The 25401-nt window shown below is 42.6% G+C and overlaps 1 protein-coding gene across 1 annotated transcript in view; it reads right to left on the minus strand.

Annotated features, from left to right (window-relative positions):
* Positions 1 to 445: 445 nt before the first annotated feature.
* znf827 (zinc finger protein 827) overlaps positions 446 to 25401 on the minus strand; it is a 46343-nt gene continuing 21387 nt past the window's right edge. The window contains exons 6-14 of the mRNA XM_070924411.1: positions 20446 to 20688; positions 16581 to 16635; positions 16295 to 16395; positions 11299 to 11436; positions 9758 to 9929; positions 8603 to 8769; positions 5454 to 5663; positions 4170 to 4347; positions 446 to 1466 (exon numbers count right to left, since the gene is read on the minus strand). Coding sequence (XP_070780512.1) covers positions 446 to 1466; positions 4170 to 4347; positions 5454 to 5663; positions 8603 to 8769; positions 9758 to 9929; positions 11299 to 11436; positions 16295 to 16395; positions 16581 to 16635; positions 20446 to 20688 — 2285 coding nt within the window. The remainder of the gene's footprint in view (positions 1467 to 4169; positions 4348 to 5453; positions 5664 to 8602; positions 8770 to 9757; positions 9930 to 11298; positions 11437 to 16294; positions 16396 to 16580; positions 16636 to 20445; positions 20689 to 25401) is intronic.

The following is a 25401-nucleotide window of genomic DNA, read 5'->3' on the forward strand; positions in this document are numbered from 1 at the left end:
AAAATGCACTAAAATATAGCACTTGCAAGTTTTGTTTCGTCTTTTTCAACTTTTTATCTCGTCAAACGACTAAAGAAAAAAAAATCTATAAAACTGAGATACGTTAGTTTCCTCAGATAATGCAACTGGGTCCAGGTCATTCAGACATTTAAAAACAGAAAATAAAGGTAATAGAGAGTAGTAGTTGAAGAAGTAATAATTCAATTGATAGAACTGATAAGAAAAGCAGCTTTTTGATATAAATGCATTTTTAGCATGTACAGCCTTTTTCTCTTATAAATGTTTTTTTTTCTTTTCTTCAATATGTTTGTCTGGTCCAGCTTATTCTGCTGGTCTGATTGGAAAAGACATTGCTCCCACTGCAGTGGTCAAGTGTCATTCACACCAATGTCCGAGGAGTGAGAGAAAAAGCGAGGATGAGGAGGAGGAGAGGAGGTGGGCGACGTCAAACAGTCTTGGCCCTCTCCATCAGTCCCAGGTAGGCCAGGAAGGAGTGTTTGTGAGAGGTGGGTGAGGGGGGAGAGCGGGAGGGGGACGCCGAGTTGGAGGAGAAGAGGAGAGGAGATGTGGCGGGCCGCCATCTGGAGTGGAGGTGCGAGTGGAATGTGAAGCGGCTGTTGTGGGTGAACAGGGTGGTGAGGGGGATCAGGTGCGCCCGGTCGCAGTTCCTGTACTGCTCGAACACGTGGCGGGAGGAGGGGAGGAAGAGGGAGGCGCCGCCGCTGCTCGGGCCGCCGGGGTTTCTGGTGGCGTTGTTGCCGTTAGTGCTGACCAAGCAGTGCAGAGGGCCGGCAGCGTCCAGCTGGTGGGACTTGCCCAGTGTGAGTGACAGGGCAACGGACTGAAGCGCCTGGGACGCTGTTAGACTCATGAGAGGGCTGTTACTCCCACTCCCTCCACTGCTCCCTCCTCCTCCGCTGAACAGGAAGTTCTCCTGGCTCTTCCGCAATGACGAGCCTCCCGGTGATGTTCCCTGGAGTGGCAGCTCCTCCTCTCCTGCCTCCTCATCTTCCTCCTCTTCTTCTCCTCCGAAGCCTCCGCCCAGTCCCCCCGCTCCTCCACTCTGGTGTTTCTTGAGGTGGCGGCTGAAGACAAAGGGGTGTGTGGTGGTGAAAGGGCACTCTTGGCAGCCGAAAGTCTGGCGCGGCGCGTGCTTCAGCTTCTTGTGCAGGTTGAGGTTGTCCTTGCGCTTGCAGCTATAAGAGCAGCGGTCGCAGTGGAAGGGCCGCTCGCCCGTGTGCACACGCACATGCTCGATCAGCTTATTGGCCGTCTTGGACAAGTAGCCACACTGCTCACACTTGTAGTGGTTGCCCAGGCGGTGCCCGCGCATGTGGGCCTCCAATGAGGCCTGGTCGGACCACAGTCCCTGGCAGATGCGGCAGCGGTACTCCATCTTACAGTGCGTCTTAAGGTGGCACTCCATGGCCGCTGGACGATTGGTGGAGTAGATGCAGAAAGGGCACCTGGGTAATGCAATAAAAGGGAAGCAGGGAGGGCGGACACAACACACAAAAGCAAAAGACAGTTGAAGGGGAAGTGTACATTCAAAACCACATAACACACCTTGAAATTTAATAACACATAATGATGAAGAGGAAAAGGACAGGTAAAGGAAAAGTGTGCATCATGTACAGTTCTGTGTGCTCATGGTGGTATGTGTGGCAGTTTAATGGTGGGAGCATTGAGGTGATCAGGTATATGTGTGTGTGGAGGAGGGGGTGGGGTGACAGGCTGGAGAAGAGATTGGAGCAGTAGGACATGAAGGGAAATGAAGGAATGGAGTGGCACTTACATTTAAATAGCACCTTTCATCTGCTCTGGGCCCCAAAGCGCTTCACAAACCCTGCAGAACAGAATCACCTCAGAAAAACCTCGAAATGGTCAAGGCCCTCGCTCCCTTTCTATACACTCCTACATATAGAAACACTTCACATTGCTCAAGTGTATACACGTGTACACACTGGTCTAGAAAATACAATTTTTATGTGGACCTTGAGGGATGAGAAAATGAAAGAAATAGAAGTTTATCCAAGAGTTTATCTTGAGGTCCATTAACTAATTTGACACCTGTTTGTCTAAATCCTACCTGCGTTTGAAAGTAAATATTAATGTGGTTTACATAAATTAAGAGACTGTGTAAACCCTATAAAAATATAACCAACATGTGCAGATATAAACAGTACAGCAAAGAAGTTGAGTTAAAGCGGATTTTCTGATCAATTTAACTATAATCTCTTGCATCTCTTTTTTTCTCTCCCTTGAATAAAAAGAATCTAAAACATCTTCAACCTGTTTCTTTCCCTTTTGAAAGCTAGCAAAGGAAATCAATCTGGCTTCAAAAACATTAACACCAGACAGAAGAAACAATTAAAACTGTTATAAAAACTCCTTTACATGTATTCACTCACACACTACAGCTAGCAGCAAATCCGGAAGTTATTGATTTAAGATGCTGTGTGAAGATCTTTGAGCTATGAAGGGGCTTCTTGTGTGTTTGTGTTCTGTTAGCCACAGGATTTGTATAAAACACAAGTCAACGTAACGGTGTTGGCAGCTTCCTAGTTCACATTTAGTGAAATGCTACCATTTCCAGACATATAGCAATGTTGAGAACATCCTAACTCCACTGATGGCTGCACAGAAAAAAAAAAGATGTAGAACACAGATCTTCGTTTATGACACGATGAGGCGATAATCATAATGATACTCAATGGTTCTGCACATGCACAGACTGGAGTTATGAGAACAACTCAAAAACAAAAAATGACTTGAAATGAATCTTTACAAATCTGAATTTCTTCCTAAATATTTAGGCAAATACGGTCATGTGTTGAAGCTTTTTTGTTTTTGCTGCCAACTGCCACCCTAGAACTGAATTTGGACATCATTGTGATTAGCCTAAACTCAAACACTAACATCATCAGTGTGTGGTGTGGATGTTGAGATCAACAGATGGGCTTTATGTTAGCTTGACAGGCCTGAAATGGGACATAAATGTGTCACAGTACAACAAAGGCTCCTGTGGGACTGGAGTATGGAGATGGAGAGGGAAGCATGTGAGGAGACTAGAGCTGCATAAACAGGCAATATTAGAAAAACAAGGCTGCTTTATTAAGATAGGTTAAAATAAGATTGCTATGACTAATATGCATGAGTACTTGTTTATGTATTTGTATATGTGTGGGGTTTGAAGTGTTTGGGATGCAAACTATAGTGTGAGTTAGGTTTGTATTTTAGAGCTTTTCATTAGAGTCGTTCTTTACACAAAATGCATGCTGTGTATCAGACGTGCGAGTGTGTGAACTTGAAAGCATGTATTTGCTTTGGTGTATATATACACACATTTGAATCGACTCGTGCCAATGTCCAGTCTATTATGTTACAGATGTAAGTGATGCACTTGCTTCTAAATGAATATCTTCTAGGGGTGTGCCAACAAATTTTATATAATACACAGTACAGTATTGGGGGAAAAGCTTTCTGGAATGCAGGTTTCAACAGATATTTTTCTTTGGCATGGCTGTTAGCTGTGGGCAGTGGAACAACAGACCCTGAGGCGAAGCCCATTTCCATCTCCTTTCCACTCTCCCTTCTGTTCATAGCAGCCACTGCAGACCCGGAGACCACTGTCTAATAAGTTATACTTGCCAAGAGAGGCTGTCGAGCAAAACTACAGCTTGTATCATTTCGTTTGCTGGCTGCAGATAATGAACATTAAACTGAGGTTAACTGATGAAGGACACATGGCTGGAATAATCTTCAAATAGACCACAAATCTGTGTTTCTGTCTTATTAATGCAAGTGTACAGGTGTCATCTGAATGGCCAGCTCTTTTTAAAAAGAACCAGGATAACGTCAGCCAGGTTCATGTATATGAAATGATCTGATCTGATCTTTCTGTATCCTTTTACGTTATTTTACTTGCACCATTTCATGTACGTAAAATAAGATCAACGGTGCATGTAAGAGACGCCGGAAAAGTCTTTGATTTTACCGAAATGAAGCAACATTTAAATATGCCCTAACTTGCACACCCCTGTCATTAGTCTATGAATGTGTTTATACTGTGTGTGTGTTTTTGTGTGTCGTGAATTGAAAGGGTGAGGGGTGAGGGAGGGGAAGGACGGGCGGAGTTAGGAACCTCTGTCTGTACTTGCTTTCCTTACTTGAGCCCTCCGGAGGGGACGGTGTGGCACTTCTTGTGCTCCAGCAGCTGCTCGGGCGTCTTGAGGAACTTGTGGCACACGTCGCACTCAAACATTCGCGTGATGAGGTGGATCTGGAGGTGCCGTTCATACATGCTACGCGTCTTGCACACAAAATTGCAGAAGACACACTCGAAGCCTGTAGAAAGGGAAAGAGGAGAGCGATGACTTAAGACTGAGTCTGTTTTAATGATTTTAAATTTGATCATTTTGTTGCAGAGTCTGGTTGTGCTCTTAAGACCCAGCATGACTAAAATCTCAGAGTGACCCTAGAAACAGAAACAAAGGGAATTCAGATACAGGTTTAACAATGCCCACTCACATAAAGAGAGTATATAAGCAAGATCCCCAGCTGTTAAAGGGCTACTCCAGCGATTTAGCATTGCGGATTTTAAAAAAGGTATTCAAAATTGATGCAGGCTGAGATATCCTGACTGATTTGAAACTTTGTTATAATCTAGATAACCTTGATGACACCTGTTTTCACAGGGTGAGTTGTACACCTCATGACAAATAGACTGATCTTTATGTGAGAAAATGGTCCGTTAAGTTACTTAATGGAAGAAGAAAGTAATTCAAAACAGACACACACAATGGCGTGAATGAAGTCAATGTTCTGCAACTGTTCTGGATTGATGGGGGTATTTTTGAATGACAAAAGTACTTGTTTTCTTGACGCCCATATTTGGTCTGTTACCCAGTGTGAGCAGCTGTTTGACCAAAGAGCAAGTATTTAGTCTTAGTACAGCTCTAAAAAATGAGGGTAATTAAAGTTTAGACAGGCCTGAAGGCTTTAAAGACCCTGAAAACGCATTTTCTCAATCAGTTTCTTACCGTGAGGGATGGAGCCCTACATGAACACACAATTTTCTGCCAACGTTAGAACAGTTTTGTTATTTCACATTAAAGATTTCTGTACTTCTTCTGTTTTTTCATGTAAGCCTCTAACTGGTTTGAGGGGGGCGGAGCCAGTAGGAAAAAGGTGATGTGGCACACTTGTGTGGACCGATCAGGATTTAGCAACATTTGAATCAGAATTTGATGCCAGTCGGTGGGTTGTTTGGTCACTGTCAATCAAGTCCAATCAAACACACAGTCCTGATGAAGCTAATTAGAGTTTTTGAATGTTAAATAAAAAGAATTATTCTATTGTTGCCTATTGAGTCATGAATATATATATATATTGTTGAAGAGGGGCTTTATGATGAAGTGTATCTGGTTGCAATAGTTTCCACAATCCCTTGCCTTTGTCAGACTTGTCCTCAGTTCCTGATCCCGAGTGGCTTCCGGAGCTGGACTGGCTGCCTGCGGAGGAGGGTGGGGCGAGCAGGCCCCTGAGTTCTTCGTTACCGTGGCTGAGGTCTCCGCCCTCCGAGCTGTTGAGTGAATCGCTGAGGGCCGAGAGGGACGAGGACGTACTCTTGGTCTCGCTGAGGGGACTCCTTGAGTTCAGACCTGGACGCAAGAAGACAGATGGCAGAAAATAAGAAATCTTTATCATAAAGTTGGGGAACATTGTACAAGCTCCAACTAAAGCAAACCCCCGGGGCAAAGATATTAACTGAAAACCTGCAGAAAATGTGGGGTATGCTTCGTGCTTGAAATCTGTTTAAAGAACCCCATCGTTAGGTACATGCACACACACACACACACACACACACACACAACACACACACACACACACACACACACACACACACAAACAGAACACAAGCAGACAGCCTCAATAGTCCTGTGCTCTGACTGAGGCCCCGCTGCCAGTCAAATCAAGATGCAGTGTGCTTTTATTGATCCCCTTCTCTAAGTCTGCAATTCACTGGGAAGAGAGAGGGAATTAGAAGGGGAGGGGGCGAGAAGGAGGGAGGGGTGAGGAGCGTGGGTCATGGCCGAAGGAGCTAAGATGGCGGGAGCATCTCAGGGCACAGCTCAACAAAAGGGCATTCACTCAGGAGGGAGTGAAAGGAGGGAGAAAGGGCTGCACGGATCCTGAAATGGTTGACTTATCTTTTTAATACAGTCTAAAACATACAGGGATGCAGTGCGCACACACACACACACACACAAGGAATCATACAGCAATAGAAGATGTGATTAATTCCCTTCAATCAAATCTAAATATACCAGGGTCGTTCACAGCGCAGTCTTAGCAGCATTTTGAATACAGTATTGAATCAGCTTGAGGAAGCTTTTATCTCCTCTGCTGCAGTATTTAACATACACTTGCCTTCTCTTACAATATCCAAAAGGCTAATGCCACAGAATGTAAACAACACACACACACACAAAAAAAAGACTCTGCTCTGAGCCAGTGGACCTCGACCTTGAAACGCACCTTAACTGAAAAAATATTCCATTTTCTCTTTTACCAAATAGCTTCATCTGTGATTGCCCGGCAACATTCACAATATTAGAACGGAAATGAAGAAGCAAAGTCTGCCTATCTGCCGAAGTATCCAGGGTGGATATCAAAGAATACTGTCACATAATTCACCCCCCCCCCCCACAGAGAAGGGCACCCAACCAACCCTTTCCTCGTGTAGAGTCCAGTCTTCACAGGGGGTCAGCTTGAACTACGACACCTGCTGAGCTCAGCCATCTCCTGCCTGGGCGTGTCCACGTAGTTGACCAGATAACTAGCCTTTTACAGTCTGTCAGGATTCACACTAAGTGGAGCTCTGTCCACCGTATCCTCTGAAGTATAGACACTTAAACAAACAGGGCTGGACCACGACAAATTCTTGAAATCTTCACATATAGAAGGTAGAATGTGTGAGGTCACTATAAGCCACACTCCTGTACATACATGTGTTTGCTGGTGGTGTCCATCTTGTGTGAGTCTGAGATAAATGCCAAGCCAGGCTGAGAGACTTAAAAGATGGCCACAGTGGCATCGTAAACCCAGCTCGTCTCCAAAGGACCCAAGGCCTATTGATTTTTCCCCCTCAGGCACGATAAGGGCCAACCTTCTCAGATAAACAAGGCTGCTGTGGCCTCTGAAAGACCCCTCAGCTGTCTGGGCCGGACAATCCCACCCACCCACACATACACACACAAGAAACACACACACACACACAAACACATTGGAGGAACAGTGGAAGAGCAAAACGTCAGCAATAAACTGGACAAAGCTGTTTTAGACAAAAACACTCATATCGACCACCAGGGGTTCACACCAGAAGCTTTAAAAGTCCAAAGAAGGTCGACTGGAGGAGGTTTGTTTGTGAAACCCAATTCTACTGCTTGTCTTTGCCTTTGCCCTCTGAACTGATGCAGAACTGTGTGTTTATGAAGTGTAAATTATTGCTACATTAGGATGTTTGGACTTGAAACAGTCTTTGCAGATTTCCTTTCATATTCAGTAAAAAGCCGGGAACACGCAGTACTGTTCGTAAGTATTTAGACTGTTGCATGCTTGTTGTGTTGGCTCTGTACTCAAGCGCATTGGATCTTATATTTATTGGTATTTTGTTAAGCAAAATGTCAAAACAAATTACAGGTACCAGCCTCTCAAATGTGTGTTTTTTTTGATGGTTTTCTTAGTCTTGTATAAGAGTAAACTGAATATCCTTTGTTTTTGAACTATTGGTTGGACAAGGAAGCAATTTACATGTGTCACTTCGGTAATTCTTCATTTTTATAGACCAAACGGTTAATTGTACAAATCGATAATGACAATAATAATTAGCTGCAGTCCTACATTGCTTTCATTGAGGGTGTTTACATACGGATACAGATTAAGTGAAATGTGTGGAAATTGTAACGTTATCGTTGGACTGTGTATAAAAAGGCTGCAGTTCTTCAAACCCTTAAAGCTGAAAGTCAGCTCTTTAACCTCAGCCATTGTTTAAATTTAAACCCCATGTGTTGCAAGTACAGAGCCAAAACAATAGAAAATGTGTCACTGTCCAAGTACTGCACTGTATTTCTATTCTGAGCTGTGAACAAGAGCCACAATGTGTAAGCTACCACCCACTCTTAACATGTGAGAGTAATTTTGAAAATAACTCCATAAATCAATTTTCTAGGGGTTGAATCGTGTACTTTGCTACTATCTAGTACATGTTAGAGAACGATTTGAAAGTCAGTTATTTAAAAGTCGAAAACAGCAACTATTTTGGTAGTCAAAAAGGCCAAACAAGTTCCAGTGTCAGCTTCTCAGTTGTGAGGATTTGCTGTGTTTCTTTGTTATGTAATACTAATAAATTGCCTGTGTTTGTATAAAATAAGCAATTTTTTCACTATTTTCTGACATTTTAGAGACAAAATTCATTAACTGCAAAAATAATATACAGAATAACTGATAATGTCCAACCCTACATGACACCAACACATACTCTTATTAATGCTGTCACTCAGACCCAGTGGACCGCCATGCATCATCAGGGATTCTGTACCTGCATGTCCAGTACTAATGTGGTTCTTCATGTCGTTCTCCTCCATGCAGACGTAGTCACAGACGCTGCAGCACAGCGAGAACATCCACTGCTCCTTGTCCACATGGAGCGACATGTGGCTGACAAACTGGGCGTTCAGCTCCGTCTGGAAATCACACACATGGCAGCTGGACAGAGAACAGAGACGAAAAGGAAGGAAGATGGCGAGAATAACAGTCAGCTTTAGTGTTACATTATGTCCGCATAAATTGGTAAGAGATACAGCGTGGATAAACAAGATGGCGTGATAAAGATGATTGAAAATGTAGTATTTCCACACTGCAGACATGTTATGCTATTTAATTCTTTTCACATCAGTAGCCACATAAAAGTGTTAACGCAGTACGACATTTCTGGAAATACACTCATTCACTTTCTAGCTGAGAGTTAGATGAGACGATCGAGATCACTCTCCTGTGTGTATGGTAAATATGAAACTACAGCCGGTTAGCTTAGTTTCAAATAAAGACTGTAAGTAGGGGGGAGGCAGCTAGCCTGGCGCTGTCCCATGTTCAAATATTCATATATCAACACGTCAAAAACCCACTCAGGAGTTATACCATCATTGAGAGGTTTCCACGCCAACCTGCACAGACAGGAAGTCACTACACCCCAACAAGAAACAGCACATAACCCCCCCATAAAATCATAAACATTTTTACACTTCGGTTTTAGTAAAAAAGCAACAACAAAAAAACAAGATTTAACATGTTAATTAATGAGCTTCAGACGTGCTGGTAGGCAGCCAGGCTAGCTTTTTCCTCCTGCTTCCAGTCTTTGAGCTAAGCAAAGCTATGCGTCCCCTGGCTGCAGCTTCATGCTGTATTTAACAAACAGATGTGAGTGTGGTATTGATCTTATTATCTAACTCTCGTCAGGAAAGCAAATAAGCATAATTTCCAGATAAATTGCTATCAAAAATAGAGAAAATTGAAAAACAGATTAACAAAACAGAGCAGTTGGGGAGAAATTCAAATCAAGAAATATATCAGGATATAATTGGGCATCAAGCAGCAGATACAGATCAATGAAAAAATGCCTTAATTCCAACCTCTGATAGTGGCTGGAGACATCCTAAAAAGAGTTGGGGGTTGTGTTTTGGTCTGTTATCACTACCTGTAGTAGTAGGGGCAGTTCTTGCGCTCGGCAGAGTCAGCTGTAACAGCGCTGACGATCTGCTCAGCGTCTGTGTTGACCAGCTTGACAGAGTGGATGGTCAGGTGCTGATTGAGGTTAGCCCTGCACTTGGCTGCGTAAGGACACAGGTGACACTTGTACTTCCTCTCTTCTGCAACAAAACACACACAGACACAAGACCTCGGGTTACTGTAAACATTACCTAACAGATGATATTTCATTAAGTTCCCCTCAGCTTCTGAGCCTTTAAAGCAAGCTTAAACCTAATTACTTAATGCCTAACCCTGCCTCCCCTTCGCCTGACCTCAACTGTAACTCTGATCCTGGGAAGAGGAAGAAAAAAAACACCTTGTGATGTCTGACAACATCAACTTTTCAGGGAAGCACCTGGATATTCCTGTAGATGCCACAAGATGGTGAAAATATGAGGCACGCACAGACATAATTTTACCTCATTTGTGAGCACTACAAAATCAAATGCACACACAATCATTTCCTTTGTCCCAAAACAAATCAACATAATAACACGTCTTCTCCCTCTAGCTCCCCCTCAAACACACACACACACACACACACACACACACACACACACACACACACACACACACACACACACACACACACACACACACACACACACACACACACACACACACACACTCAGACACACACACCATTTGCCCCAAGGACATGAAGCCAGGCAACCTTTATGTCGCCGGGGAAACCAAAAAGACCATCACACTGACATATGCCCCTGCTTCTGCTCTCTGTGGTGTGGCCAAGCTGTTCACAGCCAACACTCTCAGATGGTGTGTGTGTGTGTGTGTGTGTGTCTGTCGTGTTGTGTGTGTACGCAAAATGTGAGAGCATGTCCAATTGTGTGGGGGCATTTTGTACACGAGTCTCCATTTGTGCGCCCAGTAATTTAGTCTGCAATCCCAAGTAGGTTGCATTAATTTCTAATCCAGCGTTAATTTGTTTTAAATAAAATCGCATAAGCAGGTTATTCATTAATTTTTTTTTTTCCTAATAAGGACAGAGGGAGAGATTGCAGAAGACAGCGATGGGGTAGAATGGATCAACTGGGAGCAAAGAAGGGCCAAGTTTGAAAACACAGTGTAATCAGGACACATGGGAGTGTACAACTTCATCCTGAGGGAGTCTCCTGTGTCTGTGAGTGTGAGAGAGAAAGGGAAAGAGGGAACCAACCGTGGCTGCATCAGAAGTACGTGTGTGTGTGTGTGTGTGTGTTTGTGTGTGTGTGTGTGTGGATACTCTGTGAGGCATCCCTCTAGCTGGGTAATTAGACGGGCAGTTTTCCCAGTGAGACTAATCATGGTAGTAATCTCTTTAAAGGAAGGGTAATCTAGTCTAGTAAGCCTTATTTACTAACTGGTTTCAGCACAAACACAAGCACACATGCACAAACACACAGCAGCTAACATCTATACATTAACAAGAGATGCGAGCCAGTGTGCGCCAATGGTGTGCACATAATGATCGTGTGTGTGTTTATTTACCTGTGTGTAGAGACAGATGTCTAGAAAGAGTCTGCTGTCTACCGAACACCTTGCCACAGACGGGACAGGGGAAGAGCTGCTCATTTAGTCTCCACTGGGCAATCCCGTTTCCCGGCTCCCCATCATCCTTTTCTGTGTCTGGAACACACACACACACACAAACATCATCACTGCTGACACAATCAGCCACAAAAGCATCTGCAGGTGGACCAAAGGCTCTGAAGTCATACCACTTTAAATCAAACAAAGTAACTTAAGTTCAATATGTATTGATGTTGAAACCGTAGCTACCAAACCATAACACGCTGCTGTGGTATATGCTCATGTACTGATTGTGATTCCATCAAGCATTTTGGGGCTGTTATTCAAATTGTAGACAGTTGAGAGATGATAGGAAACAAGGGGACAGAGGGGGGATAAAGGCAACAAAGGTCAGAAATGAACCGGGGAAAGCTGCAATCCCAGTATTGTATATAGTATGTGTCTTAACCACTTGACTAGACCTCTAGAACGCCCCAATTACATCCATCTTTAATGAGATTTAACACCAGTAAAATGGCTGTGACGCATTGTATACAGAACATTGTCTTCTCGTTTCTTCACCAGGTTTCTCCCTCCTATGGAGGCTGCGTGGTTGTCCGTGCTAATCGGCCTGCATACTACATACAGGCCTCCACAAGAGGCTGGAGCGGGACTGGCGATGGGACAAACGACACAGAAGAGGATTAAAGATGACACAAAATATAGATGGAATCAGAGTGAAAGACCAAAAGTGGAATAAAATTCTATCTGTGGGTAATGAATGCTTCGTCCTTTAAGATGCTTTAAATCATGGCAATGTACTATCACATAGACAAAAACTAGAAGGCAATAGAGGTACGCTAATCTGTGAAAATTATATTCCTTATTTTTCCAGCAACATTGTATTCAGGAAAGGTCTCATTCCCTTCAGTGTCAGCGAAACAACAGAACGACTGATACACTGTGAGCTAAATTGCAAACCCACAAGACTGAAACCTGTCTGCTACCATTTGACAGATGCTCCTCCTCTAGCCTGCGGGAGGGATGCAGTGCAAATGCATTCTTAATGTCAACAGCAAGCAGCAGTCCTTTGCTCTAAAGCCCGCAGCAAACACATATCGCTGTAGCTCTCCGTACTGCACGTCACCCCCACCTTCCCTCATCCTCCATCCTCAATCACGGAAAACCAGAGTGACTACTTTCAGATGCTGAAGTTTCTGTTTTGAATTAAACCTCATCTTGTGAATAGATTAATAAGGGTGAAAACCAAGTCGTACTTTTGAGATTGTGCTATACAACTTCCACAGATGGAGACAGGATGTTTTACTTTTTGTCTATATTGTTCAGAGAACATGCTACACAGACTGACCTTCGCTAAAACTTTTGTATTTGCAAGGTATTAAAAAAAGGAAAAGGATCCTTTAAGTTACCCTTAGTTTTATATCCAGTGTTCATAAAAGGATGCTGCTCAGTTTTTTTTTTTTTAAGTTGTCCTACAAAACACAGTGTAGCTGCCGACTGATGAGGTGTTTGTGGGGGTAAGGATACCACAATAAAGAGAAGCAAATGTTAAATGTTTATGTTAACCAAATGTTAAAGAACACATGCATTTGCTTTGGAAAGTGGTGTGAAAGGACGTTTTACTGTTGTAGCACTGACTCACAAACCCTGGAGCTTTTTTTTTTTCTGTATCTGTGTCACATATTAAATCCACTGTTCGCCCTCTACACACAAACTAGTGAATTCATGTTGTGTGCCTTTGTTTATTTGCTTTTATTTGTCACACCATCTCTCACACATCTTTTTGGAACTGTCAAAGCAAAATATAGCACATTCGGTTTTGATTCAAGCACACAAAAATGTGTTTAAATTCTTATTTTCGGTTGGTGTACTTATATATGCAAAGCATCTGATATATACGCAGACAGTTGGAGGGTAAAAAAGGGACACAAAATAAGGGCAGGGTACACGTGCACTATCTATAGGCATCTTATTTTGTAATTTAGGTAATTTATGTGCCACAAAAAGAGTGTTCAATAACTGCACTACATTTCTTATGTTATCTTGATATGAAATAAAATAATCATGCCTATATCACATAGTATCGTACTAAGGAATGCTAAATATGATCTGAGGGGAATACCGCAGCTTTTATAACTTTGAGTACTGAAAGAATATTTTTATGAACTCAACTTCATAAAGATAGATGCATCAAGTTCAAACTGCATTTGAATGAAGTAATGATTACACATCATGTTCTTTCTAGGAAATGTAGTTTCCAAGACATAAGCAGCGGACCGCAGACTGTGAGCGGAGCCTGCTGCGACATGTAGATCACTTTTAACTAGAGCTGAAATGATTAGTTGACTAGTCAGTCGACAGAAAACGAATTGTCAACTATTTTGACCATCAATTAATCATTTCAGTTGATTCTAAAGTCTGTACGCAGCTTTTCTCAGTTTTATATAATTGTAAACTGAATATCTTTATCTGCTCTCTACTGTAGGTCTGTGACTCACCACTGCAATAAAGGTGAGTGAGGGCACGAGTATGCTGTTAAATGCATGTAAGTAGACAAGCGGAAAGCAACATTTGGCTGAAAACTGAGTAAACAATCAGCAAACACAGTGTGCATGTTTGTGGTTCCTCACACAGAGAAAAGCCACACAGGTGGCGAAGGTTGTCACAACACCAGACATGTCCAGACACTTGTAACCTCGGCCTCAACCTGCGGGTCATGGACTTCCTGACCTCCTGCATTAGCTGGAATCTGTCTCTTACCGCGACAGCGGCCCTGATATCAGACTGCGGCCGGCTATTCACACTTCTTTTCTCCAAACTCATTGTCTGTGTACGGCTTATTCTGAGAATCCAAGACCTTCTTATGGGGCTTGTAGCTAAAGCTTAGCACATAAAAGCATTAACTTGTCCTGACTCACAAGTGAGACTAGGGGACGGCCTGGTCAGGGTAGAGGCTCGAGGCCACGACCCGGCAAACACACTGATGATTAAGCCAATTAGGGTTGGGCGTGGGCCTTGAAGTGGTTAATGGTTTAATTAGTGCTATTAGAGCTGGAGAGGGACACAAACCCGAGGCTGAAGGGAGAAGACTGCAAACTCCTGAGGTCACACGAGTATCACACAAACTCCTATTCACTTATTCTTTCTTTCTTGCTTAAAGGAACATTTTTTATCTCTATATAAATAGTTAGTTAGTAGTTAATAATTGTTGGGCTCAGGAAACATTAGCAGCCATTACAATAAACAGTTTTCTGTATCTCAAAAATACTGCTGAAGATGATCGGCACTCACAGAGAAATAGTTGTAGACAGAACATCACTGTCCATAAGAGTATAAAACTGCAGCCCTTACATCCTGGTTTTTAATCAACACTTGCCTATAATAATAAAAATATTCATATTTTCCCTCTATAAATACAGGTACATTGTCAAATACGTTATTAAAATATCTGCAGTAATGAGCTCCGCTTTTTCTTTTAAATACACAGCAAGTTTAAAAAAACCAATTGTAACTCATCACTCACTAATCATTTTACAAACAGTAAATTATACATACTAATAACATCACAATAAACCTTTCTGAGCCTATGATGGTTTGTGCAGGAAAGAACTAACAGGAAAGTTCACTGAACAGAAAATCTGTTTGATTAAAGGTGCGTTTTCCTACAACTGCAACTAGAAATGCTTACCAATAATTAGAGTGGAGGGAAATAAAACAGGGAGAAAAAGAAAATAAAGACACATATGAAGGAGAGAAAAGAGTAAAAGAGTACAACAGTAAAAGAGAGAGCAGCAGAGGCTGGATGTGAAGCTTAAACACACAAGGGAAAGGGGAGGTGGGCTGGGCGAATTAACTTTCAGGACACTCTTGACACCCAGAAGCCAATCAGATTTTCATTAACTGGCAGAGGGACAGGCAAAGCTGGCACAAGCTAATTAACCTCTGGATCTCTCACTGCCAAAGGAACATGGAGGGAAGTTCTGGGATGCCAGGGAAGAGGGGAGGAGAGGGAGACGGGGGATGCCCTGGGCAGAGGCCTTCAGGTTGGGGAAATGTGTGAGAGTGCAGAAAGGCCGGACGGAGCTCTAAATATGAAACGGGGAGAGAGGGTTTACCAAGAGAGGAGGGTGAGATCATGTAAAGTTGGAGGTGGTTAATTGTGATGTGTCCTTGTGGCCGTATGCTCCGATTTAAAAAGGTGTCTTCATGTGTAGTTAGATGTTGAGTCGCTCGCCAGGCTGCAAAGTTTCTGTGTGAGAGTGAGTGCAGGAAGGGTCTGTAAATGCATGCACATACATGTATGTATGTATCTATGTATGTATGTATGTGTATAATGAACATCTCTGCATAATCAATTATTTTCCCAAGCTACAGTGAGCGTAACATGAAGCCTTGGGTATGTCTTTGAATATATTGCACTGACTGATTACTTTTCTGTCCATTATTTCTTTGGAGAAAATCTTTGTGCAAAACGGTAAAAACATGGACAAACTTAAAGACACTGGGGCTGCAACAAACAATGATTTTCATTATTAATTAATCATTAGTCAATGAAATGTAAAAAAAAAAAAAGAAAGAAAAAAAATACATTTTAAAAATGCCATTCACAGCTTCTTTGAGGCCAGGATGATGTCTTGGATTTTCTTGTTTTGTCTGACAAATGTCAGAAAAAACAGCATATATTTACAATATTTACATTTAAGAAGCTGGAACCAGAAAATGATGAATCGATTATCACCGATTAATTTTCCGTCGACCGACTAATCGATGAATCGACTAAACACTGCAGCTGTAAAAGACACTATGTCCATCCATCTACTGCCTGTAACAAACTGCTAGTGATATGTTCCTCTACTACTACTCTAGTCACGTTTCTGTGTGTGTGTGTGTGTGTGTGTGTGTGTGTGTGTGTGTGTGTGTGTGTGTGTGTGTGTGTGTTTCACATGTGTCTTACCATGAAATGTTGCCCGGGTAGAGGAGCTGGCCTCTGCTGGGGAAGAGCTCTTGGAGCGCGAGTTAAAGGGTGATTGTCTGAAGCACTCGTCCAGGAATGGACTGAAACATGATACGTGATAAAGTTACATGGCTACTGAATTAAACACATAGTCAAACTATATTTTAAACTGCAGTTCATCACATATCATGACATGACTATAATGAGAATAACTCATTAATATTATGTAAAATTTAAACAGTTTGAAGACAAAACATTTCACAACTAAACCTCGAGTATGACTCACCTGTGTATTCCCACCATGTTACTGTCTTTGTGGTTGTTAGATTTGCTGACTTTTTCTGAAAAAAAACAAACAAACATATCAACCCAGGCAATGTGTCATGACACCTCCATGACAATTAAGCCAACTCTTGAGTTAAGACAGTAGTGTTTTTAAGGTCAAGAATGAATTTTCATGCTCAATCCATGTGTATACTGCAAGTCCTGAGTCCACTGTAGAGAAAAGATATTTAGATGTAATGAGCTGCCTCTATAAATTGCTCTGTCAGTTTGTAAACAGCTCCCAAAAATATCCTAGAACGTCCCTGCACATTGGCCATTATAGAACAGAGAAACAAACACTATATGATCCTGATTCCTTGAAGTTTAACTCGGCCAGTAAAGCACAGGTTCGCCACGCCAGCAGGGGTGTGCTGGCCATCTGGTAGTGGGAGTCTCTCTGGTGGGCCTGCGGACCTGTGGGCCGAAAGTTAGCCCAACAACACCAATATGAAAAGATTAAAAAAAAAAAAAATAATAATAATGTGCATTGCTGGTCAGATCTGCATTAGACTACCCAGATGGCACATATGTGTGTGTGTGTGTGTTTGTGTACGGTTGTGCTCTTGTATGTAAATGGAGAAACAAAATATTACAAACACCTTTCAACATGACCTCAAAAACTGCCAGAGAATATGAAATCAATGCCACTAACATAATGTCAAGAAAAGTTTATAAGATAATAGGCTTGAAAAGGATTTATTCCTTTTTTATCTGATTGCATTACATTGAACAGACCAGTACTCAGTGTACAATATTATTTAAAGTCGTTGAAAGTTATTCATCAGGGCAAAAATATTTAAATATTTCATGTAATACTTTAGGTGGAATAAATACAAAATGTTTGTCTTAGTGGTTATCAAACTAATTTCAAACTGGTGTCTGACCAGCAATGCAGAGTTTTTGTTTCCTCTCACATCAGCACCTGATTATAACTGTCCGGGCTGTTTGTCTCTACTTTTCCCAACTTGTTAAAGATTAAATACAGTAAAGTGACCGTATGATGTGATCGATCAATCAAGTCACCTGCTGAGCTGAATCAGCTCCTGACGATTAACAACACTAATATTATATTTCACAAAAATCTGATAATTTCTCCTGACATTAGCCGATGCGCCTCCACTATAAAATGCTACAGGAAATCCCGCAAATAAACATTATTATAAATCACCGATCACCAATTGCCGGAAGCAGTATCAGCAAATACCGATCACAGATTACGGGTCTGTTTTGAAGCCTTCTATTTATCATGTAACATTATTTGTTTATGTTAAATTCTTAACAACATTGCATATTACATATTAAAATTAAGAGATGGGAAAGTGCCTGTTTATTTATTGGCAGGCAACATGTGCAACATATTGCTCTCTCTCCCTCTCTTAAAGTCTCTGTTACAACAGCTATTCAGATACTAAACCAGGGTATTCAATTAAAATTCAAAGAGGTCCAGTTAGAGAAAATGTCCTCAAACAAAGGTGCGGAACATCATAATGTGTTATTGCGTTATGATTCAGTGTCATATATATTGAAGTAGCCCAGCAGTTGTATCCGCGTCTGTATGTAGTCAACAATTGACTGTCAAATCAAACAAATAAAGTACAATTCAATAATATTTCAACAATATCAGTCAGTTTTCACATTGAACTGGAGGGATTATTATTCCAATGATGCAGGATTTTTGTTATATATGCATTAACCCAGAAAACCCAAACAGCCCATGAAATAAGAAATATTAATCCAATATTATTAACATTAAAACGGCATCTCAGAGTGCAAGAGGATGACAGCAATGCATTGTTTCCCCTAAGTTGACTCTTTTGGGGGGGCACACAAACACGGAGCGGAGGAGAGACAGGTGAAGTGAACGTTACTCGAGTTGACGACAACTCGAGTAACGTAGTACGTTACGCAACGCTGAAATTCAACCGTGGTGTTCTGTCAGGAGATGCAGTGACTTAAACCAGTTAAACGGTGAGAAAGAAAAAGTACAAATAATGTGTCACTTGTTAAGCTATGAGTAGATTAGCCGCTAGGCTAATTTATGCAGTGTAAAATGCCATGGCTTAACCTAATAATGGTGACAGCCATATCAGAGAAATTGTCTCGTGTGTTTTGCGTCATCTGATCGGCTCTTCTGATCAGCCTTTATAACTATTTAGAATGAATATCGTCTGATAACGGTCGGTGGCCGATCAATCGGAGCACCCTGCTTGCTTGTGCCTTCCAAAAAGCCTCGATGCCTTTGAGGCAACTTTACAGTCTTGGCAATGTCCACTCCTGTCCTTTACGCCAGTTCTCTATAATCTGTTCATATTTCTGTTGCATGCACCTGTAGTGACACCATGTGCACATAGAAAACGGAGGGCATCCAAGTCCACATCTCTATACCAGAGGTCCAGAGTGCTGTTTCCGAGTGAGTCACTTTGGGTCTAACACAGTTGAAGCTCATCATGAACTGAATACTTGTCCAGTGCAACATAGAAGCAATTTCTAGTTGCTCACACAGTGGTTGAGTACTAAACACAAATGATTTTAAGAGGCCTCTAAGTGGTAACTAAAGCGAGGATTGTAAAATCAGGTAATGCCACTACTTGGCCGGCTGATGTGAGCACAGACGATGGAGTTGTCAGCATTCAGCGGCAAAGAGCACTATACAAAATGCGTGAGAATGGATCCATGTGTGTGATTTTCAAGGCGATGTACTGAAGTGAATTTCAAAGCTGCAACCATCTCAGTGTTCAGAGCGACCTTGCTACTGATGTGTCTCTGAGGTCCTACTGCTCTGGGTAATTCATATTGATTGCTCATTGTGTGACAGCAGCCCACTCTGTTCCAGTCCCCCTCACATTCAAACCCAGTTCTAAGAAGGGGGAGGGGGTTGTCGCTGTTGCCAGGCTAGCGATGCCCTGGCCTCCCTGGGTGGGCATACTGTGTACCCCTGCTGCCCTCTCTACCCTCCTTATCCTCTGCCCCCCCACCACCCCACCCCTAAACACCCCCACTCCGTCACACTGCTCGCCAAGGACAGAGGTCTCTTTCCACGTTGCCATGGAGATGCCGCACGGGAGAAATGTAAAGGGAGGGAGGGAGGGGAAGTGCAGGGGGAGAGCGTGTGCAGCCAAGTGTGCTTGAGCCGGCATGTCTGAAAACGAGTCAAGGGAGGGAGAGAGGGAGAATGAGAGAAAGGAGGAGAGGGAGGAGGTAGGAGGGGGCATTTGTGCAGACACCACTCCCCATGGGGCCTTGTGTGAGTGTGTAAAGGTGTGCATGCAAGACTGTGTGGGAAAGAAAGACTGTCAATGTGTGAATTTGTGAATATGTGTGAGAGCAAGAAGAGCGAGAGAGAGAGAGAAAAAAAAAGCTTGTTTCTCTATATGGCATTTCAGCGAGAGCAAATCAGAGGCTGGGTAGAGCTGGGGTCACAGCCCAGGACTACAAGCCTGACCCCCCCCCACACACACACACAAACTCACACTTCTGAACCTTTTCTCTGGGGAGGGGCGATGGTTCCAGCTCAAAGCTCTGTCTTAATCTAGCAATACAAACAACTGTCTGCTGCTTCAATGTCACTTTCATGGCCGTACAGGTAAAAAGCAGGATGTCATTACATGTCACATATCCTTGACTTTACTGCTGAGCCACCAGAGGATGGAAATGGAAAACATGTAGGTTTTATGGTCGAGTATCAAAAACTGTCCAAGGTTTTACGCTGCGGTGCTGCAGGGAGAAAGAAGACATGTTGCTGTGCATGAGTGTGTGTGTGTTGTGGATCTACTGTTGCTCAGAGAAGAGTGTGTGCCTGACAGCGTACATGTCTTGAAGGAACGTACCTGACAATTTGAACAGTAGTTCAGAGGCCATTTTGACCGATATGTCCTGGGAGAAGAGGTCTTTCTGGGGACGGGCCAACGTCTCAGGGAGGTTACTCATTGGCTCGCTCTTCTTACTCGCCCCTAAAGTGCTGAAGGCCAGCAGGTGAGAGGCAGGTGGAGTGAGCTCTGCAGGGGGCGGGTCCACCTCCATGGGCTCTGCCTTTACTTTCACCTTCTGGTAGTGGGCATCTTTGTTGTTCTCTGCAGCAAATTATTGAACAAGAGGAACATCACTGGTTAGACTGTGATTAAAGAGAATCAACTGTTATACATTATTTAAGGGTAAAGATCTAGTTTTAATCACAGAATGGAGGTTACTGTGACCGTTTTAAGGATATACACTAACCAGGAAAGGTTATTATCGGTGGTAGAAAGCAACTACAGTTATAAAAATACAGTTTCTCGACTATGGTACTTAAGTACAATTTTGAGGTACTTGTACTGTACTGCCTGAGTACTTCCATTTTATCTTACAAAGATTAGAGAAAAGTCCAAAAAATGAATGCAAACTTGTGTAGCAGAACTTTGTTTTGTCTTCTTTTGTTAATCATCTCATAATACCTCAGATTTTGATACTTCTTGATACATGCTGATAATACTTATGTACTTTTACTTAAGTACAAATTTGAATCTTATTCAAAACAAAAACTAAATAAAACACTTTTTGGCTATTACCCTGAATATACAAGTAAATTAAGCATCCAGCATAAATGTCTAAAGATGTTGGTGTTGTTGATGATGGAACTGAAGCTAAAATAGGGAAATCCAAATAACAGCCAAAACATGAGCATTGCAGCTAAAGCCAAGCTGAGCCGGTTAGCAACTTGCTGTGTAATTATTAGGGCAAGAGGGCAACGGGAGGTCACACTCTCGCTTGTGCTCCAGCAGCTCATGTAGGTTCACTGCAGCAGACAGAAAAGACACTGAAGCACTTTAGATGTTACTAAGAATCAATGAATCTATGTTCATGACAACTACATGTGTTTGATTTAAGAGTCTCTGACTGAAGGTAGTTTTTCAGCACATAGACCGTGGCCTGAAAGTGTGAAAACAGCTGTTAATTCACTTCTTATACAAGTTCAAAAGGTGAGGCGAAGAAGGCGGGCTAAAAATAGTCTAGAAGGGATCTGTTAGGAATGTCCCGAGCTGATCTGCAGAATCAAACGCTGACACTCTACGGATATTAAGCAAAAGACTACAGGCCAAAATTAAAACTATTGGAGACTATTCAAAGGAAAGGCTACATTTTCTTAATGCAGTTGTCAGAAATCGGTTCTCTAATGGCCTCTATGGCTTAATTTACTAGATTAAATGTAGGCCTACTTTAGGCTAGAGTAAGTATACACTGTGCAGATGTATGACCTATGAATAAAATGAATAAATAAATCAGATTGGAGGGGGAAAAAACTTAGCTGGGGCATGCCTTAGCGTCTGCATATCCAAGGTATCTGATCTTTTGGCTGTAGTGATGGCAGAAGGCCGTGTCTCAGTGTGGCGACAAGCAGGAGCAAGACAAAGCAGTGGGGTTGATACAGTGCTGCTGACATGGCGACTCAGCACGATTATGGGATATATGAATTTGGCAGGGCATCGGGAGCTGTGGGAGGGGCAGGGGGAGGTTAGAAGAGCTGGAGAAAGAGTAGAGAGGGAGGGACATACAAGACAGTAACCCTGTGCTAACCCTGCCACCCCTCCCCTCACATTCTCCACTCTGCTGAACGAGGCCAGTGTGAGACACCAAGACTGGATCTACAGTTATAGCTACAATTTGCGCATGTGTGAACATGCAAGAGTATCTACTGAATCTGTGTGTGTGTGTGTGTGTGTGTGTATACTACTGTGTTTATGTGGATTAATTATTGTGTTAACTCCCCCTTTCCTCCTCCCTGAGGTCCAGGTGTCTGGTTTAGTGGTAGTAGACAGCATGTGGGGGACACTGACAACCATCAGCCCCACTAATCCCTTAATCAGGTGGCCAGAGTTGGCCAAGAGTAACCTAGGAGAAGCTGATGGAGGGGCAGAGCAGAGGAGGAGAGAGACGGGAGGGCGGAGGGGTAGGGGGGCACTGCTCTGTAAGGGTCAACCAAGGGACACGCAAGCCTCCATCATCGGATCACCACCCTAACGACGGAGGCTGACTGGACTGTTGTATCGCAAAAAACACACACAGTTGCACAAAAAAAAAAAACATGTCGTAGTAAAGGACACTATATGTGCTTGAGCTCCTGGTGCTGGGACAGCCCAAAGAGCCATTACAGAGACATCATATGACACAGACAGAGGACGTTTGATCATAAACACACTGACACCACGTTGAAAGCACCACATCACAGCAGGCCACATCAGACCTCGTCAGATCAGACTACCTGTCACAAAACAAAAACATGAAAATGTGGCCTCACTCCCACACTGATAATAGCTGTGGCTTTTTGGTCGAGGTCATGACCTAATGTTCTGAAGCCATAAAAAGCAGCCCTCAGTCTGCCTGAATCCAGCCTGTGTGAGTCTGTAAGTGAGAGAGAGTGTGTGTGTGTGTGTGTGTGTGTGTGTGTGTGTGTGTGTGTGTCTTGTGTGTATATGTGTGCGTATGTGTCATCCCCTCTGGTGCAGAAGCCTCCTCTGCGATACACCAGCTGCCATTAGGCCACAGAATCAGGTCTGGAAGAGTGTGTGTGTGTGTGTGTGTGTGTGTGTGTGTGTGTGTGTGTGTGAGAGAGAGAGAGAGAGAGAGAGAGGAAGTGTGTACAAACGTTCCTGTGCCCTTTCTTAATAAATATCATAGTTTTTTTTGTGTCACTTTCGCTCCAATTCCTCCTAATATCAAGTGTGCCAGTAAAACTTAAATATGAATAAAACCTACACGTTTATATGAGCTATGGGAAATAAATGAGCTTAAGCTGCAGGCTGTCAACTTATGTCACTGTTTTATAAATCTGCATGATAGTCACTCAAAATTGAAAACTGATATTTAGTGGTTTATATAGTTATACTTTAAAAAAAATTACACAGTAATGGTATACATGGGAGCCATTTTTGCGGTAATATTTGAGAAATATTAAAAACCAACAAAATTGACTTCTACAAAGTATCATTTAATTAAAAATGATCTAATTTATTAGATTTTCACATTCACAATTTGGCCTAGATTTAGAAGAATATTAATCTTGCAACAAAAAGAGTTTGGCTGGCTGTCCTCTTGTCTGAACATTACATAGGGACAACATAACTAGCAGTACTATGATTTTATTTACATCATTTTCAATTCAAAGAAGGGTACACAAAAATAGAAAAAGATAAATAAATAAAAAAGATGTATTTATCACTTCTTGGGTATATCGTTCTATTTCAATCCAATTCTTAAAACTTTTAGTGCCAAACTCTGATGAGCACGACTTGTTTTCCTGAACGTTTCAACAGTGAATTGCTTAAACTTTTACGAGCAGGTGTAACAATTAAGCACACGTCTTTGTTCTCCTGGCTGTAGTTTGTTTGGTAAATAAGCTGTTAACTTTTAGTTTTAGTGCTGAAGAATAATTTCTCCACTTAAACAAATGCACATGGATGCTGGGAGAAAGCCTGTTTACTGCTATTCATGAAGCGCTGCATGTGCTTTAGAAACTAATGACAAATTGTTAGTTTGTCAGTCTGTCTGGAGAAGGTGGGTTACAACCTTTGTCCACTGTGACCCTTATCCAAGCGAGGGGTTGCAAATGAAAGCTTCTTTCGGCTCCATTTGGTTTGTTATGGGTACCGTGTTGCACAGTTTTACAATGCGTGTGAATGTGTATGCCAAGTTACTATGATGCACTATACATACCCTTGTTCCCTCTAACGCAGCACTACTCAAGTTTTGAGTCAGAATGAAAGTGACTGGGGTTTGTGCGATGTTCTGTTTTTAGTGATCAACTTTGACCTCAGGTGTCTACTTGAATCTGCGTGGACGTTGCAGCCTGTTTCGCCGAGAATATACAGTCGGAAGGTACAGACCCAGGATAGATTTATAACTACACTTACACCAAAAAAAAAAAGTCACATACAATTAGTGACTTAATGCATGCAAAGTCAATTTATTGCACCACTGTGAAGCATCGACAGCACAGGAAGAAAAACCTGGACTGACAGACAAAGAGGAAGGGTAAAGATAGCGAAGAAATTGTCAAACAGTGCCAGGAAAAGAACACCCGAGGGTAAGAGAGGAAAGAAGAAAGTGGGATGAGAGAGAAGAGCTGGGGGAGGACAGAAGGATGAGGAATGGCTAGAGCCTAAATGACAACCTCTCCACCTCTCCCCCCTCCCGCTATCCTAGTCTACCCTTCTCCCTGCTCTGTTATTCCATATCTCACTATCCCTGCCCCCATCCCTCTCTCTCTCTCTCAATCTCTCTATTCTCCTGCTCTCTAGCCGACCTGCTCAGACAGGGGTGAAGAGTTCAGGCGCTTCAAAGGCTGCAGTGTGGAGACTGCATGTCATGTGGGAGCCACAGCAGCCTTGCCTGCAGACTTCACAGACAGCTGCTGCTACAATTGATCCTCGACCAGCTAGCCCTCAGTAGTTCAGCCATCCAACGGTCGCAAACTGCAGCTAGATCTGACTCTAGAGCGGGGCACTTGATAAACAGCCCATCAGGAACCAACAGGGAGCCTTGTTAAGGGATCCTAAACAAAAACATTGGGCACAGGACCGAGCCGATCCAGGTCAAGACAAAAGACGACAAGTGATTGCCTCAGTAATTCTGTCAATCACTTCTGCATATAAAACTACCTACCCAGGAAACACACAGATATAGCAAGGGGCAAAATGAATCAACTCTGCATTTCTGTAAATAGAACTATAGGCAGTGATGAGACAGTGAGGCAGAAAGAAAGATATGGAGGTAGGGAGGGTGGGAGTAAGAGAGGTCAGCGAGCGGCCACG

The sequence above is a fragment of the Enoplosus armatus genome, chromosome 2, assembly GCF_043641665.1.
Source record: "Enoplosus armatus isolate fEnoArm2 chromosome 2, fEnoArm2.hap1, whole genome shotgun sequence".
Classification (NCBI taxonomy): domain Eukaryota; kingdom Metazoa; phylum Chordata; class Actinopteri; order Centrarchiformes; family Enoplosidae; genus Enoplosus; species Enoplosus armatus.